Raw genomic sequence first — 26684 nt, 5'->3', positions numbered from 1 at the left:
CTTAATTCATCATTTTCATTTGGATATGGTTCTCTTATAAGCATACATAAAATGTCATGATGAATATTATGAAAAGTAGTGTTTTGTTAGCTAATATTTGCATAAGCTACAGTCAGGAGAACATGGTTAATACTCCCTCCGTCCCATAATATAACAACGTTTTCGACACCACACTAGTGTTAAAAACGTTCTTATACTATGGGACAGAGGGAGTAGTAAACTCTGAATTTTGTTGCAATGGTATTCTTTTGTAACTCATGCTTACTGATACGTTTACATCGTTGTTGCAAATTCAAGCCCTATTCTTATGATGGGATGATATGCAGCTCATCTTTCAAGAAGTTGGGATGGACAAATAAAGACCAAAACAACATACCTTCAGGACGCAAAGAGAAAAGGCATCCAACAAATGAAATTTTGATGAAGAGGATAGCTATATGATTTTGTTTGAGAGTCAAGACGACCGTCATCTGTTAATCTATTTCTTAGTGTCTGTTGATGCTACATGTTGTATCAGGTTGATATATAGCTTGTGTTATTTTGGCTTATGGGGAATGTGAACTATGAACCATGATGTGGAATTGGCATTGATGTTTGCAGAGCAATTAATTGTCATGTGAAATGATGTGAAAATATCCTGTGTTGGTTAATTGACTTGTGAATGGAAAAAGTAGACTATATGGAATTGGGCTAACTAATAACTATAGAGATTTTTTTTCAATAGGAAATGGTAGAGATGGTTAAGGCCTACTAAAAATGTGGATTGATCAACCCATATTAGGCTAGATGGCAATATTACATATATATGCCCATTTGAAAAGCCTAACCCATATTGGGTTGGAGCCCATTTGAAAAGCCTAACCCATATTGAGCTGGAGCCTCTGTGTAGGGTGGTCAGCAATGTATATGTAGTGTTGTTCGATATAACAATATACGTTGCTATCTAGCAATGTTTCTAGACGTCATTTACCAATGGATGTATATACGTTGTTGTAGACCCTTGCAACGCCACCAACGGCAACGCATATTAATCCGTCGGCTCAGGCCATTGCACATGTGATTCTCGGTCTGACCGAGAATTGCAAATCGATGTGACTGAGTTCAGGATTTTGTGAAACCCTAGCAGTCTCGGTGCCACCGAACTGTGACTCGGTCTGACCGAGTTCACTAGTTTAGGTTCCAACAGCTGCTTCGGTATCACCGAGTTTACAAATCGTTTGATCCAAAATGCTTTCTGTGGAAAACTAAAACTAATTTTTTGACTCATTCTTTTGCAAAAACCTCTGCATTTTGTGATGCTCATCCACTCTATCTCATCTATATCTATTCACAGGGTCAGCTGTCAGTGTTTGCAATATGTCTGATCAGAGTGACAGCCAAAACAAGTCAGAGGAGCAGGTTCACTTGAGTGAGGGCACTAGTCCCTCTAGCAGCTCAGATGATGGTAGCAGGAGCACTCCAAGCAACTTACCCAAAGCTGCCACCAGGGCTAGCAAGAAAAGAACCTCAGAGTCAGAGGATGAGGACTATATGGCTGAGGAAGAAGAAACCACCTCAAAGAGGAAAGTCCTGAAGAAGGAATATGGCACAGCTGTTGCCACCAAGCCAGGCATGAAGCAAAAGGTTCCTGCCAAGAGAATTCCAATGTCTAAGGCCAGAGCATCTACTCAAGAGACTTTGGGATCTGCACCCAAAGAGCAGGTTATGGCAGAGAAGAAGAGGAAAGAGAGGGTCAAAAAGACCACTGCCTGAGTGCTTGGGAGATCCTCAATCATGAGAGATTCTGAAGAGGAAGAGGAAGAAGATGCTGCACCAGCACCCAAAGCTCAGAAGCTTATGGGTGATGCCATCAGGGCAGGGGCTGTTCCATCTAAGCCTAAGACTGCTCCTAAGGCTGCTGCTCCAGCTCCAAAGCCAAAACCAAAGAGGAGCATCAGGAACATCCCTGCTGAGGAGAAGAACAAGGCCCCAGTGCCTGAAGCTGAAATGGAAGAAGAAGATGATGAGTCACATGTCTTGAGGAAGCTAAAACCAAAAATCCCAGATCACAATGATGCTCATCCAGTTGCTGAGAACATGAAGATCAGGAAGGACTCGGGTCTGAGGCTATGGAGAGAGTCTGATCCATATGCCACTAGGAGAAGGACTATTGTGGACTACAGGTTCCGTACAAAGGAACAGCAGGATTTCTATGAGACCATCTTGCTTGACAAGAAGCCCATAGTGTGTGACATGAGATGGGTCGACTGGGAGTACATCAGGGAGAATGATGAACATTATCCAGGTGTGTATGATAGTTTCAAGGCGTGTGGAGTCGATGAGTTTGTGGCTCAGAAGCTCACAAAATGGAATGACGAGCTCATCATGCAGTTCTACTCCACAGCTCACTTCTACCCAGATGGAAGGATTGTCTGGATGTCTGAGGGTATGAGGTACCAGTCAACAGTTGCAGAATGGGAGAAGTTGATCAATGCCCCAAAAGAGAGTGAAGATGACTTGGATGTCTATGCCAAGAAGAAGGATCACAACTCCATGGCACACATGTACAAGGAGATCCTAGATGCTGCTCTTGAGACACATAAGTTTGGATCTGTACATTACCTTCTGTCAGGCTTGCCTACTATCAACTGGATTCTCAGGCACACTCTCTTGCCAAAGTCAGGTGATCACAAGATGATCAGAGGCCATGCAATTAACTTGCTTCACATATTTGATGTCCCACAGAAGTTCAAAGTCATGAGCCTTATAGTTGAAACTATCAAGAGGACTGCTGCTGACCAGAAGAGGAGTTGTGGGTATGCCCCATAGATCCAGGAGCTGATTAACTCCAAGATGGGCACTGGTACATATCTGCTGGACAAGGAGCACATGCCCATCTACCCAGAATTTGAGGATAACACTGTGGTGATGGATGAAGATGAACCATCTTCTGTGCACGCACAAGCCAAGAAGGAGAAGGCAAAGGCTGAAAAGGCTGCAAGGATGCCAACCACTGAAGAAGCATCTCAGTATCTTCTGAAGAGCAAGCAAGATCAGCTTGGCTACCTGATTGCATCCACTCTGAGGATTGAGAAGGGACTGGCCACCCTGACTCAAAACCAGGAGAGCTTGGAGAGGATCGTGGAACAAAAGTTTTATGACTTGGATGTGAAGGTAACTGAGATTCAGTCTGTTGTGGAGCAACTTCAGGATGATATGCAGGAGAGGAAGGGCAAGACAACCACTGATGCATTTGCCAGAGTGCATAGAGCTCAGAGATCAGCTGCAGTGCCTGTTCCAGACACCAGAGCCACTTCATCTGCACCAGCTACGGCTTCAGTGCCACCAGCTCCAGCACCTACTCCATCAGCTCCATCTACATCGACTGAAGCCTTCGTTCTTGGAGTTATCCGGACACCACCACCTGAAGACCAAGCCAGAGAGACGATTTAGTGCTATGCATTTTCTAGGAACTTTTTGGTAACTTGTTGCCAAAGGGGGAGAAAAATGTATAGATCATAGGCTTCGAGAGAGAGCGTTGCTTTTTATTCTCTCTTGCTTTGGTGGTTGAACTTTATTTGCTTTGCTTGATTGAGATACTTTTTTGTCTGTGTGATACTTGGATGATCATGTGGTTGATCATATGCTACATTAATGCTTGTTGGATGACATTATCATTTTATCCCTATATGATCATTCACTTTGCTTGGTGATGAGTGCATGTATTTAATTATTATCATTTTGAGCGCTCCACCAAGATGTATGTGACATGGAAGAGTAACCCATGAGCCTAATTCTCTGTGCATTTGCAGTCCAAAGCAAATCATAAACTATGCACAAATTTAGGGGGAGCTCTTACTTTTCACATACTTCTCAAAGCGACAATGTTTTTCACTCTTATTATCATTTGTCGAAGCTTTGATCTATATGTAGTCATCAATTACCAAAAAAGGGGAGATTGAAAGTGCAACTATCCCTAGGTTGTTTTGGTAATTCCTAACAACATATAACTCATTGAGCTAATGATATTCCAAGATTAATATTTCAGGAAAAGCTCAATGAATGGCATGGCATGGATGAGGAAAGTGGACCCCTCAAAATACTAAGGACAAAAAGATTGGCTCAAGCTCAAAGGTCAAGACTCTACATTTTATATTTTAGTGATCCAAGATCACATTGAGTCTATAGGAAAAGTCAATACTATCAAGGAGGGATGAGGTGTTGTTTAATGAGGTTCTTGCTTCATAGTGCTTAGTGATATGCTCCAAAACCCTCAACTACCTTCCCACATCCACATATGACCTAAACCTAAAGTCAAACTCGGCCCCACCAATTCTTTCTATCCGGCGCCACCGAGTTCAGATGTCATAGCCACTGCTACAAACCCTAGGCAAATCGGTCTCACCGATAGGGATTTCGGTCACACCAAGATGGGGTTGTAATCTCTCCATTTCCCTTCGTAACGTTTCGGTCCTACCGAGATGAGCGATCGGTCCCACCGAGATTGCAATGTAAACTCTCTGTTTTCCTTTTGTAACATTTCGGTCCCACCGAAATGAGCGATCGGTCCCACCGAGTTTACCTGACCAACTCTCTGGTTAGCTTATTACCAAAATTGGTCCCACCGAGTTTGTGTAATCGGTCACACCGAGATTACATTATGCCCTAACCCTAACCATGTCGGTTCTACCGAGTTGCATCTGAGTCCCACTGAAAACCCTAACGGTCACTAGGTTTGCTAAATCGATCCGACCGAGTTTCTCTATTCGGTCTCACCGAGATTGGTAAATTGTGTGTAACGGTTAGTTTTTGTGTGGAGGCTATATATACCCCTCCACGCACTCTTCATTCGTGGAGAGAGCCATCAGAACATACCTACACTTCTAATACACATTTTCTGAGAAAGAATCACCTACTCATGTGTTGAGGCCAAGATATTCCATTCCCACCATATGAATCTTGGTCTCTAGCCTTCCCCAAGTTGCTTTACACTCAAGTCTTCTTTCCACCAAATCCATATCCTGTGAGAGAGAGTTGAGTGTTGGGGAGACTATCATTTGAAGCACAAGAGCAAGGAGTTCATCATCAACACACCATTTGTTACTTCTTGGAGAGTGGTGTCTCCTAGATTGGCTAGGTGTCACTTGGGAGCCTCCGACAAAGATTGTGGAGTTGAACCAAGGAGTTTGTAAGGGCAAGGAGATCGCCTACTTCGTGAAGATCTACCGCTAGTGAGGCAAGTCCTTCGTGGGCGATGGCCATGATGGGATAGACAAGGTTGCTTCTTCGTGGACCCTTCGTGGGTGGAGCCCTTCGTGGACTCGCGCAACCATTACCCTCCGTGGGTTGAAGTCTCCATCAACGTGGATGTACGATAGCACCACCTATCGGAACCACGACAAAAACATATGTGTCTCCAATTGCGTTTGAATTCTCCAAATCCTTCCCTTTACATTCTTGCAAGTTGCATGCTTTATTTTCCGCTGCTCATAGACTATTTGCATGCTTGCTTGAATTGTGTTAAGATTGCTTGACTTGTGCTAAGATAGCTAAAATCTGCCAAAGATTAAAATTGGGAAAAGGATAGATTTTATTTGGTCAAGTAGTCTAATCACCCCCCCCCCCTCTAGACATACTTTCGATCCTACAACGAGAATTCGTCGGGGGAAGTTAATGGGCCTTATTGGGCTTTAGTGGAGAGAGGGGAGAAGGGCCATGAGGTGGACCGCGCCTCCCACCCCTGCCCAAACTGAATTGGACAAGGGGTGGGGGCGCCCCCCCCCTTTCCTTCTCCCTCTCCCTCCTTTCCTTCTTTCCTACTCCGAAAAGGAAAGGGAATCCTACTAGGACTTAGGAGTCCTAGTAGGACTCCCTACACTTGGCGCGCCCCTAGGAGGGCCGGCCTCTCTCCCTCCCTCCTTTGTATACGTGGGCAGGGGGCACCCCAAAGGCACGCCAAGATTTGTCTTAGCCGTGTGCGGTGCCCCCCTCCACAGTTACACACCTCGGTCATATCATCGTAGTGCTCGAAGCCCTGCGCCGGTAACTTCATCATCACCGTCGCCACGCCGTCGTGTTGACGGAACTCTCCCTCGTCCTCAACTGGATCAAGAGCTCGAGGGACGTCATCGAGCTGAACGTGTGCTGAACACGGAGGTGCCGTACATTCGGTACTTGGATCGGTTGGATCGTGAAGACGTTCGACTACATCAACCGCATTACTAAACGCTTCCGCTTTCGGTCTACGGGGGTACATGGACACACTCTCCCATCTCGTTGCTATGCATCACCTTGATAGATCTTGCGTGATCGTAGGAATTTTTTTGAAATATTGCGTTTCCCAACACCTCCTGGTTCTCTTGGTTGTTCATCAACCTCATGGCTTGGTTGGGAATTGGAGTAGTGGAGATGCCAGCCAGAGTGCCCCTCTCCGAGGCCGGAGGGTGGACCTCAAGCGAGTCTTCTTCATATTCCTCCATGATGACCTCCTCGGTCCTCTCTCTCTTTTATTCCATCTACAACAACCAAGCATCGTCTGCCACGTTGTTGGGAGAGGAAGAAGACATGATGCCTGGACTTGAAGATCTGACAGAAAACAACACGAAACAAGAGCAGAGGAGAATCTTGTGATATGATGGTCAAAACATCAAGTATTCTAGAAGAAAACTAAGTCGGGAAGGCACATGAGGGGCCCACAAGGCACTAGGGCGCACCCTACTATCTTGTGACCTCCTCGTGGGTCCCCTCGGTTTTTTCTTATTTTTGTTTTTTTCTAATATTCCAAAACGGACATAAATTATTTTTATGGAATTTTTGGAGTCGGTTTACTTACCGTATCACATACCTACTCTTTTCGGGGTTCTGGAGTGTTCTGGAAGGTCTCTCTAATGTGTTCCTCCGGTCTCATAGTTTGAATAATATTAGTTTCAACATTAATAGGTGTACCTGAGATATAATGTTCAACTCTTTGCCCATTGACCACCCTTGGATAAGTACCCCCGACATTATTGATCTTGATAGATCTTGAGCAATAAACTTCTTCAATGATATACTATCCTTCCCATTTGGAGAGAAGTTTTTCTGCAAAAAATTTAAAACGAGAGTTGTACAATAGAACATGCTCACCCACTTTGAATTCCCGTTTTTGAATTCTTTTATCATGCCATCTTTTAACTTTTTTTAAACAACTTGACATTTTCATAGGCTTGTGTCCTCCATTCATCTAATGAGCTAATATCAAATAACCTCTTTTCACCGGCAAGTTTGAAATCATAGTTAAGTTCTTTAATTGTCCAATATGCTTTTATGTTCTAACTCAAGAGGTAAATGACATGCTTTTCCTTTAACCATTTTATACGGAGACATACCCATAGGAGTCTTATAAGCGATTCTATAAGTCCATAATGCATCATCAAGTTTCTTAGACCAACGGTCTTTTGCAAAATTGATTTGATTTCTCTATTGATCAATTCAACTTGACCACTAGACCGAAGATGATAAGGAGATGCAATTTTATGGTTAACATCATATTTAGCAAGAAGTTTACGAAAAGCACCATGAAAAAATGTGAACCACCATCAGTCATTAAATATCTAGGGGCTCTAAACCTCGGGAAAGTAACTTCTTTAAGAAATTTAATGGAAGTGTTATGATCAGCACCACTAGTTCGAATAGCTTCTACCCACTTACTAACATAATCAATAGCAACTATAATATGTGTATACCCATTAGAGGAAGGAAAAAAATCTCATATAATCAAATCCCCAAACATCAAATGGTTCAATAACAAGTGAATAATCCATAGGCATTTCCTAAGGTCTACCAATATTACCAATTCTTCGACATTCACCACAAGAAAGGACAACTTACGTGCATCCTTGAAAAGAGTAGGCCAATAATAACCAAACTGTAGTACCTTATGTGCGGTTCTATCTCCAGCATGGTGTCCTCCGTATGCCTCGGAATGACACTTCCATGGGATTTGTTCCTGTTCATGCTCAGGTACACAACATCTAATAACACCATCTACTCTTCTTTATAAAGATGTGGATCATCCCAAAAGTAATGTCTTAAATCAAAGAATAATTTTTTCTTTTATTGATATGTGAAACTAGGTGGTATATATTTAGCAACAATGTAATTAGCATAGTCTGCATACCCAGGAGTATTACAAGAAGTATTTATAACAGCTAATTTTTCATTAGGAAAAATATCATCAATAGGCAGTGGTTTATCAAGAACACTATCCATTCGAGACAAATTATCAGCTACGGGATTCTCAGCTCCGTTTCTATCAATAATATGCAAGTCAAATTCTTGTAACAAAAGGACCCACCTAATCAACCTGAGTTTAGCATCTTTCTTTTCCATAAGATATTTAATAGCAGCATGATCAGTGTGAACGATTACTTTAGAATCAACAATGTATGATCTGAATTTATCACATGCAAACACAACTGCTAAAGATTCTTTCTCAGTAGTAGCATAATTTCTTTAAGCATTGTCTAGAGTTTTACTAGCATAATGGATAACATTCAATTTCTTATCAATTCTTTGTCCTAGAATAGCACCAATAACATCACACATAATTTCAAATGGTGGGTCCCAATCAGGTGGTTGAACAATGGGTGTAGAGATTAAGGCTTTCTTAAGTATTTCAAAGGCCTAGATGGGCCGGTGCAGGCATGCGCCTTCCTAAATGGGCTGGTCCAGGCACGTAGGAGGCCACGACCTCATTTTATTATTATTTTCATGTGTTTTGATTTCTTTTTCTTTTTCTTTTTTACCTTTATTTATACTTCCAAATATTCCAAATAAATATATTACAAAAACACTTTACATAAATGTTTTGATTTTTTTAGCATTTGAAAAATGTTAAATGTGTATAAAGAAAATATTCTCATGTATACGGGAAAACTATTAAAAATATAAAATATGTGTGAAAAAAGTTGATCATGTATTTAAATTTTTTAATAGCATTTAAAAATGTTAAAGAAGTATTTGAAAAATGTTACCTAAGCATTTGAAAAATGTCAAATGTGTATAGAAAAAATGTTCACCATGTATTCAAAAAATGTCAATCAAGCAATTGAAAAATATTAAAATATGTATAAAAAATGTTAATCAACATTTAAAATGTGAATAGAAAAAATGTCAACCAAATAATATTAATCTTTTACTTGATAAATGTTAATTTAGTATTTGAAAAATGTTAAAATGCATAGAAAAATGTTAACCATGTATTCAAAACATGTTAAGCAAGCATTTAAAAAATGTTAAATGTGTATAAAGAAAATGATTTCTCAGAAAATGTATACAGAAATTATACAATGTGTGTGAAAAAAGTTGATCTTGTATTTAAAAAACGTTAATCAAGCATTTTTAAAAATGTTAAACAATTATTAAAAAATGTTAATGAGGCATTTAAAAAATGTTACTATATCTGTACCAATATAAAAAGACCCAAGTAAGCAGATCCAATTAATCTCGGCCAGCAAACCATGTTAATCCAACGATCTATGTTACGACAATGACGAGAGCTCAACATGGTTGGTGTGCAATCAATACCATATCAAATAGTAATATCAATACTAATCACATAATTAACATGCAATTGATATCCTACCCGATATCGATGTGTAACTAAATTTTGTACCAAATGTCAATAACCAATGTCCAATTAATATTCTACCAAATATCAATGTGCATTCCACGTATGCATTTACTAGTTTGAAAAATGTTAAATGCATATAAAAAAATATTTACAATGTATTATAAAATATTAATCTTGTATTTAAAAATGTTAATGAAGCATTTAAAAATGTTAAAATGTGTATAGAAAAAATACTGACCATATTTAAAAAAAATGTTAATCAACATTTAAAATGTGAATAGAAAAAATGTTGACCATGTATTAAAAAATATTGAAATTGTATTTGAAAAATGTTAAAGTGTATTTAAAATGTTTTGATGTATATAAAAAATGTAGAATAAAATCCAAAAGAAACAAAAAAACAATAAAAACCAAAATAGAAATGAAAGAAACAAAGAAAAAAACCAAAAAGTAAACTGCAGAAACATGTGCAAAAAGAATAAGAACAGTGAAAACCGATAAACATAAAAAGATAAACAAAAGAAACCGTTGAAAAGCACAAAAAGAAACATAGAACCGAAAGAAATGAAGCAAAATGAGAGAGAAAAAACCTGATGAAAACCATGAAAGAAATGGAAGAGAAACGAAAGAAAAAAAGTATAGCAACAAAAAAACTGAAGAAGAAATAAGCTTACCAAACAAAAAAGCAAAAAAAGACAAAAAACCCAAATAACTAAACGAACACATCAACGATAAAAAAAGAACCAAACTAAGGGAGCAACTAGTTAACGAGCGCTCCTTCGGGAGCCTCGCAACGATCAACGTCACTTGGTGCGCTCTCAGCCATTCGCCACGTGTCGCGCTCTGGACGCTCTCTCCGTATTTTGTATTTTTTTATTTTTCCGCACGCGTTTTCGGCTTTTTAAACGGGTTTTTTCTGGGTTTTTTCGACGTTTTGAATTTCCCCCGGTCTTCCTTAGCTTTTCGGTAAAAAAATCAAAAAAAAATTACGCGAAAAAACATGTTTTTTTTGTAAAAGTCACGGTTTTTTCCGCAAGAGTCACGGCCGTGCCTTTCGAAAATGAAAAAAACGTGTTTTCTGTTTTTTTTCCGCAAGAGTCGCGGTTTTTGCTTCCGTGAGAGGCACGGTTGTGCTTTCGCGAGAGTCACGGCCGTGCCTCTCGGAAAGAGAAAACAAAACGCGTTTTTTGTTCTTTTTCTTTCGCGAGAGTCACGGTTTTGCTTCCGCGAGAGATACGGTTGTGCTTTCACGAGAGTCACGGCCGCGCCTCTTAGAAAGGGAAAAAGTATGTGTTTTCTGTTTTTTTCTCTCGCGAGAGTCATGGTTTTGCTTCTGTGAGAGGCACGGTTGTGCTTTCGCGAGAGTCACGGTCGTGCCTCTCGAAAACGAAAAAACGCGTTTTCTGTTTTTTTCCTTTCATGAGAGTCATAGTTTTGCTTCCACGAGAGGCACGGGTGTGATTTCGCGAGAGACACGGGCGTGCCTCTTTCGGAAAGTGGAAAAAAAACCGTGCTTCCGGTTCGGTTTTTTCGTTTGGTTTTTTCGTTAAAAAAAGTTTGTCAAAATCTATCAACATGGGATCTAGTTTTGAAGATCTTGACGTGAGAAATTCAATGATGAAAACGGCTCGAGATTTGGACGCACGGTTTAAAAAATAAAACATTTTAAATAAATGGATCTATGAAAAAAGAGAAAACTCACATGTTGCGACAAGTGACGTGCTGCATGTGCACCATTTGTCGCGACCTGAAAAAATAGAGTGTTCTTTACAACGAATACTCTAATTTCGCCAAACTAATCAAAGAAGCTACAGCGAGCGAGCGACCTACCAGCGATCGAAAAAAAAGTCAAAATAGGCCGGCCTAGTTTAAGTCGAAGGGAAGGAAAAGTCAAAAGCGCGCATATCATCCCGAGCCCGAGCGATTTTTGGGCGGTACGGAATATACCCGGGCTCTGTTACAAGACTAATAATTGGCCTGGGCGGACTAAGTTCGGAAAGAGATTGCCCAGGCCGCAAGACTAGGTTTGGGCCAGCGCCATCGGATCGATCTAGGGTTTAATTACCTGCCAAGGATTTCTCAAAAAAAATATTTACCTGCCAAGGGCCGCCGCCCCCCTAGCTAAGCCGTGAGAACCGAGAAGCATGCCGCTGAGCGTTGCCGCCGAACCCGAAAGAGCATGTTGGAGTGCCATCTTCTGCTCTCTGCAGGTATTACACATGTATCCGCCCTTTTGATTGTGAATCTGCTAGCTAGACGAAATAGTTCACCCAACATCGATCTGATCGATGGAAGCATGATTGATTACTGTCATAGGAGTATCTCTTTCTTTTTCATTATTTACAGTACTCGATCCTCTCCTGAAACAGGCCTGCATCTCTGAGCCCATTAGATTTATTCATTACGGCACTCTCGATGTTGTTCGACGGCTTTTTTTTAATAGAGGTGTAAGGGAAAGGGCAAGGGGAACGGGAACGGGAACGGGAGAAGAAACTGTCAATCCTGCTGATGAGCAAACGGGAGACAAAAATTCTCCTGCTGCAGATGATGATTACAGCGAGCAGCTTGCTGAATACGGCCACAATAGTGATCGCTACGATGGCAGTAACTGTGGCGACTACTACGACACAGATGGCGACTGGTCTGAGATCTGTGCATATGATGACTACAGAAAGGATATTCCACCGAGTCTCAAAATTGGCTATCACGGAGACAGCATTAATGTATCGATGGCTTACAGCTTATCTCGGGACTTGGTGGAGCTGTTATCTGTGCGTCCCCGATTTCCCTTCGTGGGCACCTTCGTTGCTTTCAACGATCGTTCCCATTACTACTGCAACTCGCAGAATGGACCACTTCATCGTAATGTTGATTCACAGGTATATGTAATGCACCCTCTGTTTCATACTAGAGCGCTTCTTTGGCTTATTCGATTTGAAGATATTTCATATGGTTTTTGTAGGACTTGGATCCTTAGAATGTTTCCTCGTAGGATTAGAACTTTAAGACAATTTCCTTTATGATTCATTTGCAATCTATTTTGGAGTTGTAGATATAGACTGGCACAATCCAATTCAACATTTTGTTCATTCAGGTTTGATTGTGTCAATAGTTTCTATAGCTGGAATTTGGTTTATCATTGGATGAACTGCATTCCTAATATTGCTACCAAGAAAAAAAATAGTAGCTACAGCTAGTCCATGAGTAGCCCGCCATCGCATTGTAAAAATAGGATAGATTCGATCTGTCGTTATTTAGGGCCTCTTAAAAGGATCTATGAATTCATCAATTTGTTATAAAGAAACAAAATGGCCGTTTATTAATGGAATTCCTTGTCGGCATTCCGTGAAATACTCATTTGGCCGAAGACTTCAAAACACGTCATAAGCTAAACCCGTACTAACAAATAACCAACATGCAATGAACAGGGAAGGTATTACATTCAAACCTTCCGTTAGAATCCCTTTGTTTCTTCTACATTGTCAAACACTCTTGCATCTGAATTTTTAGGGACAATTTCATTCAAAGGAATTCGTGTGGAATTTTCTCTATGTTGGTTGTATGATTTGTAGGATTACAATCCATATGAAATTTCCATATGGTTTTCGTGTGCATGATCAAACATCCATAGAACTTTGTAGTACTCCATTTGTTCCTTTATGTTAGGCGTATTTGTCTTTTAACTATATTCTAATGTAAGGGGTATTTATAACCCCATATAATTCCGCTTTTACTCCTTCACCCATCATGTACATGGCAACCTCACGATAAAATCAAGCCAACCTCCCAATCGATTGGTTGAACACACACAAAAAAACTCCCAATATTTTTATTTTGGTTTGTATGCAATCCTTCTTCTTGGGGGATGCCTTGCGTGGCCCCATGGTTTTCGAGTCGAACGACTAAAAGTTGGCCTTGCCTGTCATATTTTTTCCCATTTGCTTGCACAATCCCCCCATGAAACCTAGATCGCCACAGAATTTCCCCAACCCAAACCTATCCTGGCTTATGCGACCCTCTCCCTTGGCTGCCGCCGCCCCCACAATCCTGCCGACCGGTGCCGCCGCAAGCTGGTCTGCTCCTCCCCTGGTTGTTGCTGCTGCTCGTCTGCTCCTCCCCTGGTGCTGCGGCTCCTCCCTTGGTTGCCGCTGACTATTAATAAGTATATGCATTTACTATGGTAATTTTTTTTGTACAGTCAGGACTAGTCAAGAGTCGCTACCCCAGAACACTCGTTGACTCAAAAACATTGCGTGACCCATGCAAGTAGAGTAGGAGATCATGTATGCAGGCGACTTTGCTATTGCGGGCCACCGAATCGACTTGCTTCCGTCTAAAGAGGATTCCAGCTTGTGTTTCCGGTCTTTTAATCTTTCCATCGAAGGGATTAGCAAGGTGTACTTCAGCCCCAATTGCTCCTTAATTATGTCTCTTGGTCATTATGTCAAAAATAATACACCTTAGATAAAGGAACGTGGTGAGTATAAGATGGCATGCCGTTCTGTTCATGTGTTTTTCCTATACATGCATTTTACAATTCTTGCAAATAGAAGCGGCCCTTAGTTCTGTAACCCTAATGTAATTCTAATCTGTTTTTCAAGTTCCTGGGCTCGAGAATCCTGTGAATAGAATAAGCTCTAGCTTTTATGTTTTTTTCTCCACATTACAACGCATCTTATAAAATAGAGACACGTCGAGCCTATGCATGCAACAACATCTATCACCAATGGCCCTATGAGTTGATGCATTCAGACTAAACAACCTATCTTTAACTTATTGAAATGAAGGCGGTATATCTTTATTTTTGTTTTTTGCATCTTTTGAATCATTTTATTCCATTGCCATATGCGCAGGGTAATTTGATTCTCAGGGCAGAAGGGGCCGCGCTTGAGGACTATTTCCGCATTAAAGTTGAAATCCCAGAGGATGATAACCGGATTGACACTGCAAACTACGTCTTCTATGTGGACCCGTACTTCTGTAACAGTGTCATTGTCCACACAATGCCAACAAGATATTTCCGTGATATAGACGTGTTTTTCGTGCCGATGTATCGTGCTATACAGGCCAGCTTGTGTGTCAACCTTGATCTCACATCTGGCAGTGGCTGTAGCTATGCATATGGCGAAATCACAGCGCACCATGAGTTCTACGGCGACTTCAACGTCCTGCTTTTTCAGTGTGGAGAAGATGATATGGCAGAGGTTGTTGATGGCAGACTTCCATTGTTGCGGACTTGGGCAGCTGTTCCGATGTACTTAGAGCCGCTCTTGATAATCAAGCTGAACCTTAGTGTTTTTACTAATTCTGACCATGTTAATGACGGTCATGCCATCTCCTTCCAAGGTGATCTTACCTTCTACCATGACCAGTATGAAAAGACAATCTGCAATGCTGACCATGGTACAGTTGAAGTGCAGATTGGGTACCGTTAATTGCCCAGCAGAGGGATGCTATCCATTGTAAATTAACCTTTTATATGTATGATATTGCTGTATGGATCAGCTGGATTTATGTCATATCTCTCTCTGAATGGCTGGTCGGTTATCATGTCTTTTTTGGTGTTCTGGTACATTATGTTGCCGCTGGATGTGGACCCATGATATTTTTTCTGAAGTGTTGTGTCGGCTTCATGCTTTTGCTCGTAATACGTCAACGCGTGGAAATTGTTTTACAGTTCTGAGACGTGTCGTGTCCATCGCTGCCTCTCCTCACGTTTATATGCCCCAATTTGGCCACCGAAGATTCCAAGCCTGGGGGCATACAGGTTTGTGCACGCTGTGTAGGGGCGGCAGATCAAGCCTGGATGCCTTTACATTGTGGCAAATTCATTGTATTCACCATCGAATTTTTATTTATAAGTTACCATGTCATTTTTATTGTGCATATCATTGCCAAATTCTTTTTGTACACAGCGTACGTTAAAATCTGCTATGACCTTTATAAAACAGGTTTTTGTCTTTTCCAATTTGTTTTGCCGTGATGTTTTAGTGAACATATTATTCTTCCACCGACAAAAAAAACAACATATTATTTCTTCAATTTTGACATGGAACATGACAAATTTATGTTTATATGCAGCTTAACCATGGCAAATTTACTGTACAAACCATGTCAAATTAATTTTAAATACCATGACAAAATTTCCAAAACTTGAAATGTTTTTAGAGAACTAAATTTACCATGTGTCTATGGAAAATTATTACATTTGCCATCTGTTCGAAGAAATAATCCCCAACTTTGCCATGTGTCCATTACAAATTCCCAAAAGCTGACATGTGCTTTTAGAGGAAAAAATTATAAATTTTGCCATGTGCCCATGAAAAATTCCTGAATTTTCCATATTTTGAAAGATCATAATAAATTCTTTTTATATACAAGCACACACTTTTTTGCAACGCAAGAATTAGCCGAGTGAACACTATGAATTTTTTATAAATTTGACATGATTTTTACAAAAAAAATCATTTTTTTCATAATCTGCCATGTTAAAATCCACTTTGTATTTTATTTTTTCCATGATTTAGATAAACATTTTTCTGTTAAAAATTTTCATAGGAACATTCCCGTTTCGTTTATAAATAGTAATAATGCCCGTGCATTACAATGGGAGAAAAAAAGTCACATTACTCATCGCTAAAAATGGTGGATGAGCGATCGACGGTGGAAAGGTGAAAAAAACATCCCTAACAAAAAATATAGACATATAAAATAGCACAGATTATTATGAGAAAACTATAAAACTAACTTATAATACCATATGAAATGACCCTTGTAGAATGCATAGAACTGTAATCCAGCCATCCATTTTATGATGATATGTTAAAAAACTTTAATTGTGCTATTACTGGCTCATGTTTCAATTGGTAAATAAGAAACTTAATGGCGTTGCGTGTCGTTTGAGGATGAAAACTATTATGCCCCCATGGAAGAATTGTTTCGATTCTTTAAAGAGAGAACCATACAACAAAAACCTGCCAAACTCAAGGGTTCAACATACTCTGAATCAATTCATACACTCAGAAATATAAATTCATGCCATATACATTCAGCTTCTACTACAAATAAATTGTAGTTGGAAACCTAGCAAGTATTACACTTCAAAGACCAAAGCTTGAAAGCGGCATCACTTGTTAGTCCAAGCACCATCTATATATGGCAATTGTATCGGTTGTATAATACTTTGTTTTTGGGCGAACGTTCTACAATCTATAGATACAGTGTGATAAAAGCAATTGATCACCATCCTCTTTCTCTGGACTAGAGCAAGCACACCGCTGATAAATCAACATTATATAATGCCCTATTGAAAAGTGAAAACTGGGAACAAAGAACATCACCTACAATAGTTAGTATTCTTATGTAGAATGGAATTAAATTCATGACTTTGGTAATAAAAACAAAAGAAGTCAATACATCAATGGTGTTTTGTGTGTCACTTTACTACTAATGAAATGCAAATTTTGTAATTTATCTTTCTCATCTTTAAAAACTCATGAAAGCTAGAAGTGAATTTTTTCAAAAGGAACCCTCTCTAATCTGGTGTAAGGATGCATGCAATTATGTTAATTATTAAGCAAAGGAAATTTCGAAAATGAATCTGCTCAATTTTGGAATGAACAACCTACTGCTCCTTTTTGATCTTGATTGTTCCTTCCAAATAGCCTATTCTCAGTGCATTCTCTTCTCTATAGCAGCAGCAAGATCCTATATATATCTAATCCAATCAAACACATACATCGGAAAACACTAATCCAAATACACATCCCAAATCACAAGAAGCATAACTTTGTCGTGGATAGGTCATGTGCAACCTTGGCCCTTCAAAGATTTTGCTAGTGCTTCTTGAGGCTTTTTTTAAAGAAAAAAAATCTTTAGCTTGTCATTAGTCCTGCTCGAGCCCCGGCAGAAGGACTCTCGCGTGGCTGGCAAAGAGGATGAGTCGGGGTTCCGGGCGGAGAGAACACCCATCTGAGCAATGGGCTTGGTGTAGTAGTGCATGCCGTTAGTGTATGATAAATAGATACGATCACAAATCATCTTTTTTATCCTAGCATGGGTCAGATCATAACTTGTTGAACTATACCAATAGTGCTAACTACAACGTGAGCAGTACCAATACTACGATGGATCTACTAGATAAAAAGGCATTCCTCCATACCAGTTCCAAACACAGCTAGCATCATCTCATGGACATGACAACTATACTAGTTCTCATGCCATAGCCTCGACCGACAGTTGGCCAAAAGCAATGGCTGCCATGGTGCCCTTCTTAAATTATGTAGGATGCGACTTTGTCTCAGGAATATATATGGAAGGTTAATTAGCCTCGCTTTCATTTCTCCTCATTTCTCTGTGACGTCGCCTTTGAATCCTCTATGTGAATCAATCTTGTTGATTTTAATAGGTCGTGCAGTTAATTAGCCTCTCTTTATTTACTCATTTTTCTGTCATTATCTCAGAGATGAGGAAACTCAAAGACGTATATTAATCTGGTAGATTGTATGTAAGGGACCGAGGTGGGACTACTAAATATGTGAATCGACCTTCACTTTTACAGACAATATGAGCTAGCTGAGTTGGCCATGACATTATACAGTGGGTGATACGTTTTGAGTTCGACTCTGCTCACAAGCAAGTTTTTTTTGTGTGCTTCAAACGGGATAGGTGGGCCAACAAGTATTCAGGATAGGTGGGGCATTCTGTTATCCTGGCTCGCACGAACGACGAAAGAAACTTGGCTCTACGAATTAGTACCACCTTGTGTATTTTTAATAGGAGACGGATGAAAATCGGGTGAAATGCACCTTGCTTTATTAATATGTATAGATTAGCGCATTGCTATTTTAATTTTTAAGATAACATGGCACATTTATTGAATATACCATGGTAAATTGTTAAATTAGAGGATCAAATTTTAATTAAATATAGCATTACAATTTTCTTAAATTACGGCATGCCATTTAGTAAATTTGTGCTTTATGCCTTCTATGTATCATCATTTTTTCCTAATGGCAATTTTTATTTCTTGCAAGAAGCAGTTAAGTAGGCCTAGCCCTTTTTTCCTCCCCGTTCTCTCGACTAGCATGGGGGCTCACGATGGAGCCCGCTAAAGCGAACATTCAACGTACGCTCGCGTCAAGGATGCACCGGTGGGCCGGCCTAGTATTTCCAGTTGTGACTAATGGGCCAGCCCAACTTCCAGGTTAGTTACTTTTGTTTATATTTTGAACATATATTAAACACATCTATCCCTAATAATAATAAAGTACGGATTGACTCCGTGGATTCGCCATCACAATACGCTTTTTTTTCATGAATTTACGCTTTCAGTTTAAATTTAAAACATATATGCGAGGTGGTACTAATTCGGGGAACCACGTCGCAAAATTTTCGCAGGTACATGATCTGTCGTCCGCACTACTACTACCTGCGCCTTGCCTGAGATCGTCTCACATGGCTGAAGCGTTGCCACTTGGGCCTCAGCCCGTCCGGCCATCCGCTGCGCAGTGGCCCAAAAATCTGCTAAAAATCTGCTCTCATCCCCTTCCATGGCAGCAGCGGCCGCCGCCACCCTCCCCCAGCGTCGGCCTCAATTGCATTGCCTCAACGCCCGACGCCCGAATCGCAGCCCTCCACCAGATGAACGCTGCCCGCCACCACTAGATCGTTGCTGCCGCGCAGTTCCTCTGTCCGCGAGGCGCCACCATCTCCGAGCCGCCGTGGATCTCGTGCGGATGGGTGATTGGGCTGGCCGCCTGCGTGGCCCTAGCGAGCTCGCCAGCCGTTGCCGAAGACCCAAATCCCCGAGCTCGACGAGCTAGCTAGCCATCCTGGATGCCTTGCGGAGAAACCTTGCCATGGGCTATGAGCCCCGTAGCCACCTCGCCAGCTGCCGTTGGAGCCGAGCAGGTAGGCGGACGAGGACGAGGATAGCGCGTACAACGAAGCTATTCCAGGGGACAACGTGGAGTTCCAGCAAAGAGGTTCAGTTCAGTTCAGAACTTTTGAACGCCAAGTGGTTCAGTTCAGAACTTGGCTTGGTGGATGTAGTGCTGGTAATCTCAAACTTGCTCCTCTCAACTTCAGTAAAAGAATTCCCGGGATTGGATATATGTGCATGCACAGTGGTGTGTGATGGGATGGTCTATTGCTGGTTTAATTAGCTGGGTCTGTACAGTTTAGGCCAGGAACAGAAGCCAGCGGGATGCTCATCATTTGTCACATCCATCTCTACTGAATTATGTTCATCTTTGAAATTTTGGTTCGTTTTCTTTCTGCAGGATGCGTAAAAAAAAATCGAAGGTAGCAGCTCAAAAAGATGAAACTTGGAAGTCCATTGCCATCTTGAGGCCTGTTAACCTTCAATTTATAAACATATATGCTCAGCTATTTGTCGAAATATGTCTCACTGAAACCTACTGTACAATCCAAATTATCAGTTTTTGTTTGGGTGGGAGTCAGAGAACAAAGCTCCAATATCCACTTAGATAGCACTGCTGGTCTTTTACATTGCAATCTGCACTTACTTGTGATCAACGGAGACTGGCGTGAATTTCCCCTAAAATAGATCCATGTCTGTACCATTATATATAACTCATTTTAGAAATATGCACCACCTACATATGCACCTACATATGTTCTCGGACAAGTGGAACCCATGTTAAGATTAAGCATCTCTTTCACACTTCAGCTTTCCTTTAGTATGTGCCTCTATCAGGCTCACTATTGGGAAAGCCCTGTTAGTCATGCACAACATACTATATCTTGAATGAGGTGAAAAGATAATAGTCTATTTTTATAGTCCTTTAGAAAGACTCTTTTTGGTTCTGTACAAAACTACAGATAATAAATTCAAGAGGATTTAATGAGTTAATTGTGCCCATGAGAGGTTATCTTGATGTTAGACTTGGTGTAGCATGTTGCATGTCACATGACCTATATATATCAATAAAGTGAGATGTTATTACCATGATATCTATTCTGCTCTTTATCGGAAAAAAAGAATATCTATTCTGCTACCATCTTCGTATTATTACTCTTTCATTGAAAACTTATACTTAACTTGGTATTGAGGGGCTGTTATGGTACTGGAAGTCTGCTGCATTGTTCTATCTACCATCGACCATCATTACTAAAAAAATTGTTCTTCTTGTTGTTGGTCACTTTGTGCAGAGAGCAGTTCGTTGTCAAACCTATGATGTGGTTTGACTAATTAGGCCAGGATCTGAGAATCACATGAGCTGGTGTAGATTGTAAACTCTGAACCTAAGCGAATTTGTTTATTGCAGTTTGCAAGTGCTTTGCTGGTGATGTTTTTCTTACGGTGGAAAAGGGAGTATTACTTCTCAGTGATAGATGTACAATCAGCTGCTAAGAATTCGGTTACAATGATAGGAAGACCCTCTAGCCACATATGGGCACAGTCCCTTGAGAAACTTGCGAATGCATCAGCACATCTATTTTGTTTTCCTTTGAGCAGAACAATAGAAAACACCTTACTACCAGTAAGTAGGTAGCTCATGAACTTCAGCTACCAGGTGCCCCGTCATAGAGTGATCCTTCTCCTTACTTTCTAGGCCAGTTTCAGCCTTTTCTGTTTGGCGCACTCCACCACTCTGGAAAGTCATCGTGCACTTAAGCCTAGGAACTTCCGGTAGACAACAACTCGATACGGCTAGCTTTGCTAGCTAGCTACGTAGTCAAACTGTACAATGTACAACGTACAACTGTTGTTATCTTTCTTATCTCCTCCCAATTGCACAATCAATTTTTGTAAGGAATTTCACCACAACAGTATTATTGTAAATAGTATGCTGAAATCAGCAAAATGTGGTCATAGGCTCATAGCCATTGAAGATTATGTTTTTTTCCTCCCGTTGTAACGCACGGGCCATTTTGCTAGTATATTCTAAACTTTGAAATCAAGAATTTAAGAAAAATGTTAATTTAGCGTAAATGTTTTGTTAGCGTAACTTAAGAAAATGTTGATATATTTGAAAAAGTAGACATCAAAACATATATTTGAAAAAATGTTAAACATGTATATAGGAAAGTTAAACCTGGATAAAAAAATGTTTTAGATATATACCAAAAAAGTATAATGTGCATGAAAACAATATACATTAAAACATATATTCAAAAAATGTTAATCATGTAACTAAAAATATATTAAACGTGTAAACAATTTTTTTGGATATATAATAAAAATATATGATGTGTAAAAAGAAAACATATGATAATCGGGAAAGAAACAAAGAAACCCAAAGAAAAAGAAAAAATGAAACCGAGGAGAACTAGTAAAAAAGAGAGTGAAAAACAAGAAAGAAACAAAGAAAAATACGAAAAAAAAGAAAAAACAGAAAAAAACAGAAAAGCAACCAAATAATATAGCTAACGACCTTCTTCGTCGGAAACCCGAGCGAGCCGCCAGCGTACAGAAAAAAGAAAAGATAGACTGGGCAATACCTACGCGAGGGACTAAAAACTTCACCCAGGGGAGCATGTATCTCGCTATAAGCTTTATATGGCTCCCGCACGCTCGGTGGTCCATAATCTTACACTCCCTCCAGTTGCGTAATGTAGTGTGTATAGTTTTTTTTTTTTTTTGAAAAATGAACCTTTTGAAAACGTTGATCAAGTTTATAGAGAAAGCTATTTATATATACAATACCAAATATATGAAAGATGAAACTACGTCTTACCATGAATCTAATAGTATATGTTTGACATTTTAGATGCAAATATTTTTCTTCACAAACTTGGTCAAAATTTGTGAGGTTTGAATCTTTAAAAAAATACATATGCACTAAATTAGATATGGAGGGTGTATGTTTTACGAAAAAGTTTTTCTACCGGTGCAGGGATGTACCGGTGTGTAATCCACCGTTCACCACTTTTGTCAAGATTCGTGCAGGTTTTATACACTTTCTTTTCATATGCAAATACAGCAGATTAAACAGAGCTATACTAGTACTTGTGTCAGACAATGTCAGCTTTTACATAGGAGAGAGGGAGAGGTGCAGAGAATAGTGCATGCGTGCATTTCTCACCACATACACGGCTGCATGTGTTCTCTTTCTCCATACAATTGACATGTATTTAATTTCATCCTCATATTTTGAATGACTAATATCTGTTAAACGAAACGTCCATTATTGAAACTTTTTATATATTTGGAATCGTGATGACAAGATCTTCAGAACAAGATCAATCTTCGATATATTTAAACTACTTCTAATTTTCTATATTTCAGTTATCTTTGAAATGACTTTCAGAAAACACAAAATTGTTTCGCAGTGAAATGATTTTATTTCACACATTTTAAAAGATGGATTTAGGCTCATTCAAAATTTATTTCACTCATTTTCAAAAGATGGATTTAGGCTCATTCAAAATTTATTTCACACATTTTCAAAAGATGGATTTAGGCTCATTCAAAATTTATTTCACACATTTCAAAAACTGATTTCACTCATTTCATCAAAAAACCGATTTCACTCATTTGATATAACTGATTCCAGTTGTTTGAACTCGTTTCAATTGAAAGAAAAACATGTTTTAATAATTTCCAAAAGCAAATTTCGCCCATTTGATACTCGATGCCAGGAACTGATTTCAATTACTTCAGAAAACATATTTCACACAATTCAAAAAGTTATCAATTGAAAAAACAATTTCACTCGCTTCATAAAACAGATTTCGCTCATTTATAAAAATACAATTTCACTTATTTCAAAACATTTGTTTCACTGAATTAAAAAAACTTATTTCACTTATTTCAGAAAACTGATTTCAATCATTAAAAAACCCATTTCTTTATGTTCAAAAAACCAATTTTACTCATATGAAGAAACTTATTTCAATCATATGAAGAAAATAATATTACTTGGTTGTGAAAACATATTTCACTTAGTTGATGCAAAGAACTGATTTCAATTATGTCAAAAAACCTATTTCACACACTTCAAGAAGTTATCAATCGAAAAAACAATTTCACTCGCTTCATAAAACATATTTCGCTCATTTATAAAAATACAATGTCACTTATTTCAAAACATTGGTTTAACTGAATTAAAAAAAAGTATTTCACTTACTTCAGAAACCTGATTTCACTCATTTCAAAAAATATATTTCACTAGTGCCGCATCTCTGAAATAACAAGTTCACATTGAAATATGTTTCATATGCATGATTGTTTTTCTTCAGAAAACGGTTTCAATTATTTCAATAACGATTACAATTATTTCGAATAAGTAAATTTGAAATGAGTGAAATTGGAATTTTGATATGATTGAAATAGCAAAAATTAAACTAGTTTAAATACATTCAAGATTGGTCTTGTTCTAAAGATCATGTGTTCAGGAATTTGAATATATAAAAAATTTCAGTGATAGATCATTATCAGGTTGGTCATCTAAAAATTTAAACAAAGAGAAAATGCATGGATATGTTGGAGAGAGATGATGCATGTACCACCTCTGTAAAAAGTACTACACTATCCTGACACTGATTTGACTAAAATCAGAAATACAAGAGGTGCTCTTCACCAAATACTTTCATATATACATGCATATGGTCCCACAACTTTACACACGTCAGTACATCATTGGTGGAAAGACCACCGGTAGCTCCCCGCTCCGGTAAAAATGACTTTGCGGTATGTTTTAGCGTGGCGCTGGATAAGCTTTGAAGAAGACTAAACCTCGAATGGTTTCTTCAAAATTGAGACAATCGTGCTGTAAACAACCCCTAAAAAAATGGCAGTGGTTGACGTACACGGATATGTGTCGGCTGATTGTCTCACCAACCTCGGTACACAGCAACGGTTGTCCCGACAAGCGGCGGCGCGACTCGCCGCCCTGCCCCCTGCGTCCCTCTCACGGCCGGCCTCTAAATACTACTCCTACATCACCACGGCCGCCCCCCTGCAGTAGACCCCGCAGGCAAGCCAGCGAGATCGGCGCGTCGCGTGACTCCGCCCAGCTAGTAAAGCAGCGCCGATGGTGGAGATCCCGGTGGTCGACCTGCGGCTCGCCGGCGCGCAGCCGGAGGAGTCGGCGCGGCTGCGGGACGCGTGCGAGCGCCTGGGTTGCTTCCGCGTGTACGGCCACGGCGTGCCCGCGGCGCTCCAGGCGGAGATGAAGGCCGCCGTGCGCGCGCTCTTCGACCTCCCCGACGAAGCCAAGCGCCGCAACGCCGACATCATCGCCGGCAGCGGCTACGTCGCGCCCAGCCCCGCCAACCCGCTCTACGAGGCCTTCGGCCTCCTGGACGCCGCCGCCCCCGTCGACGTCGACGCCTTCTGCGCGCGCCTCGACGCGCCGCCCCGCGCCAGGTCGGACCAAATCGGCCGCGCCTCTCTTGGCACCAAGTCAATTTCGGATCCTCCAATTTTGACCTCAGCACACGCTAATCTGTCGCAGGGAGACCGTCAAGAGCTACGCCGAGGCGATGCACGAGCTGATCGTGGACGTCGCCGGCAAGGTGGCCGCGAGCCTGGGGCTGGAGGGCCACCCGTTCCAGGACTGGCCGTGCCAGTTCCGCATCAACAGGTACAACTACACGCAGGACACCGTGGGGTCCTCGGGCGTGCAGATCCACACGGACTCCGGCTTCCTCACCGTGCTCCAGGAGGACGACTGCGTCGGCGGCCTCGAGGTGCTGGACCCCGCCACCGGCGAGTTCGTCCGCGTCGACCCCGTCCCCGGCTCGTTCCTCGTCAACATCGGCGACGTCGGCACGGTATCATCGATTCGTTTCAGCTCTAAATTCTTGGCGAATTCGTTTCCGTCCGGTGCGCTGAGCCTCTGAGTGAGCACCCCGTCTCGTGTTTCAGGCGTGGAGCAACGGGAGGCTGCACACCGTGAAGCACCGGGTGCAGTGCGTGGCGGCGGTGCCCCGCATCTCGATCGCCATGTTCCTGCTCGCGCCCAAGGACGACAGGGTGTGCGCGCCGGAGGCGTTCGTCGACGCGCAGCACCCGCGCCGGTTCAAGGCGTTCAACTACGATGACTACAGAAAGCTCCGGCTGTCCACCGGCGAGCGCGCCGGCGAGGCGCTCGCTCGAATGGCTGCGTGACGTAGCTATCTGGCGGGGCTTGTTTAGGTTCGAGACTGTAAACTCTGAGCTGTTCAGAGAGAGCTAAGCTTCAGTCGATTATTGACGGTTGAACCAAGTGAGGCTGTGAATTGTCGTTGTTTTCATCTATCAATAAAATCTTGTACGTACTCTAAAAAAAAAGCTGGTACGAATTGCAAAAGTGAAAACTGCAAAAGGTGCAAACACGCAGCAATCTTTTTTTTATTATTTTTTTCAGCCAATTATTATTCTTAGAGCAACTAGTGGTCATGTGGGCAGCCCACCATGTTTTTGAAGGTTGCACGCAAGCAAATACCAAGTCATCGTTATTTGCAATCATCTGAAGTGTTGCGCTTACCTTTTCAGCTGCTCATCCATCCTCAAATTGCTCTAGATTAAGCACGTTTAACTTTAAGATTTCTTTTGAATGAGCTCATGAAAAAAAAGTTGCAACTTGTTGATATGAGTGGTCTATCATTTCTATTAAGTCAGGATGTCACATCTGCCATCAAATCCATCTACACATAATGTGAATCATGTGTCATTTATGAGCCGCTAAACAAAATATGCAAGAAAAGTTTGAAGAAATTTACCTCCAGGCAAGCTGCCGAACACCTTGAGGGCGCGCGGTCGAAGGGATGGCGTGACCGGACTACTGGAAGAAATTGCAAAGCTGCGAGGAAGCGTGGGAAGTCCAGCGACGTCTCAGCGGTGGCGATTGGGGCCAAATCACGGCGGTTCAGGCGGCAGAGTGGCACCAAACATAGGCGGTGTGGGGATGTGGGCGGTGACGGAAGGGAGCACACGTTTTGAAATGTCTATGGCACTAATTTTTAGGTGGATGAAGTGTACACGTCTTGCCCAATCTTTAAATATGGAGGCTCGCGAGTTGGATTTGGAGCACCCACCAAAAATACGGCGATAGAGGACGGGATGAAACTCTGCTAAATGGGCCTTTATGGGAGAACCTGGCATAATGATAGTTTTTATGAAGATCAGGCCGATATAATG

General features: G+C 40.9%; 2 protein-coding genes and 1 long non-coding RNA gene across 3 annotated transcripts; all 3 read left to right on the top strand.

Moving 5' to 3' along the window:
* The first annotated feature begins 11550 nt into the window (after window positions 1-11550).
* On the top strand, window positions 11551-15150 carry LOC125533635 (uncharacterized). Its single transcript, XM_048697011.2, has 3 exons — window positions 11551-11802; window positions 11962-12471; window positions 14446-15150. The coding sequence occupies exons 1-3, from the start codon at window positions 11737-11739 to the stop codon at window positions 15025-15027; spliced, it is 1158 nt and encodes a 385-aa protein (XP_048552968.1). The 5' UTR covers window positions 11551-11736; the 3' UTR covers window positions 15028-15150.
* A 3899-nt stretch (window positions 15151-19049) lies between these two features.
* On the top strand, window positions 19050-20042 carry LOC125533634 (uncharacterized). The gene is made up of 2 exons (XR_007294320.2): window positions 19050-19650; window positions 19876-20042. It is a non-coding gene; the product is annotated as an uncharacterized LOC125533634 (long non-coding RNA).
* A 4360-nt stretch (window positions 20043-24402) lies between these two features.
* LOC125533632 (2-oxoglutarate-dependent dioxygenase DAO) lies at window positions 24403-25897 on the top strand. The gene is made up of 3 exons (XM_048697010.2): window positions 24403-24929; window positions 25018-25336; window positions 25431-25897. Exons 1-3 carry the CDS (start codon window positions 24595-24597, stop codon window positions 25671-25673), a joined length of 897 nt encoding a protein of 298 aa, XP_048552967.1. The 5' UTR covers window positions 24403-24594; the 3' UTR covers window positions 25674-25897.
* Window positions 25898-26684: the final 787 nt, after the last annotated feature.

Source organism: Triticum urartu, chromosome 2A (assembly GCF_056163025.1).
Source record: "Triticum urartu cultivar PI428250 chromosome 2A, HENAU_Tu73, whole genome shotgun sequence".
Lineage (NCBI taxonomy): Eukaryota > Viridiplantae > Streptophyta > Magnoliopsida > Poales > Poaceae > Triticum > Triticum urartu.
Note: the sequence above shows the minus strand (reverse complement) of the source record. Positions and strands in the feature narration are given on the sequence as shown.

Excerpts from the sequence above, each read along its gene's own strand:
- LOC125533635 (XM_048697011.2), top strand. The coding sequence starts at position 11,737 with ATGCCGCTGAGCGTTGCCGCCGAACCCGAAAGAGCATGTTGGAGTGCC. Across the intron at positions 11,803-11,961 it reads CCATCTTCTGCTCTCTGCAG|GCCTGCATCTCTGAGCCCAT; the intron begins GTATTACACATG and ends CTCCTGAAACAG. Across the intron at positions 12,472-14,445 it reads ATCGTAATGTTGATTCACAG|GGTAATTTGATTCTCAGGGC; the intron begins GTATATGTAATG and ends CCATATGCGCAG.
- LOC125533632 (XM_048697010.2), top strand. The coding sequence starts at position 24,595 with ATGGTGGAGATCCCGGTGGTCGACCTGCGGCTCGCCGGCGCGCAGCCG. Across the intron at positions 24,930-25,017 it reads GACGCGCCGCCCCGCGCCAG|GGAGACCGTCAAGAGCTACG; the intron begins GTCGGACCAAAT and ends AATCTGTCGCAG. Across the intron at positions 25,337-25,430 it reads ACATCGGCGACGTCGGCACG|GCGTGGAGCAACGGGAGGCT; the intron begins GTATCATCGATT and ends CTCGTGTTTCAG.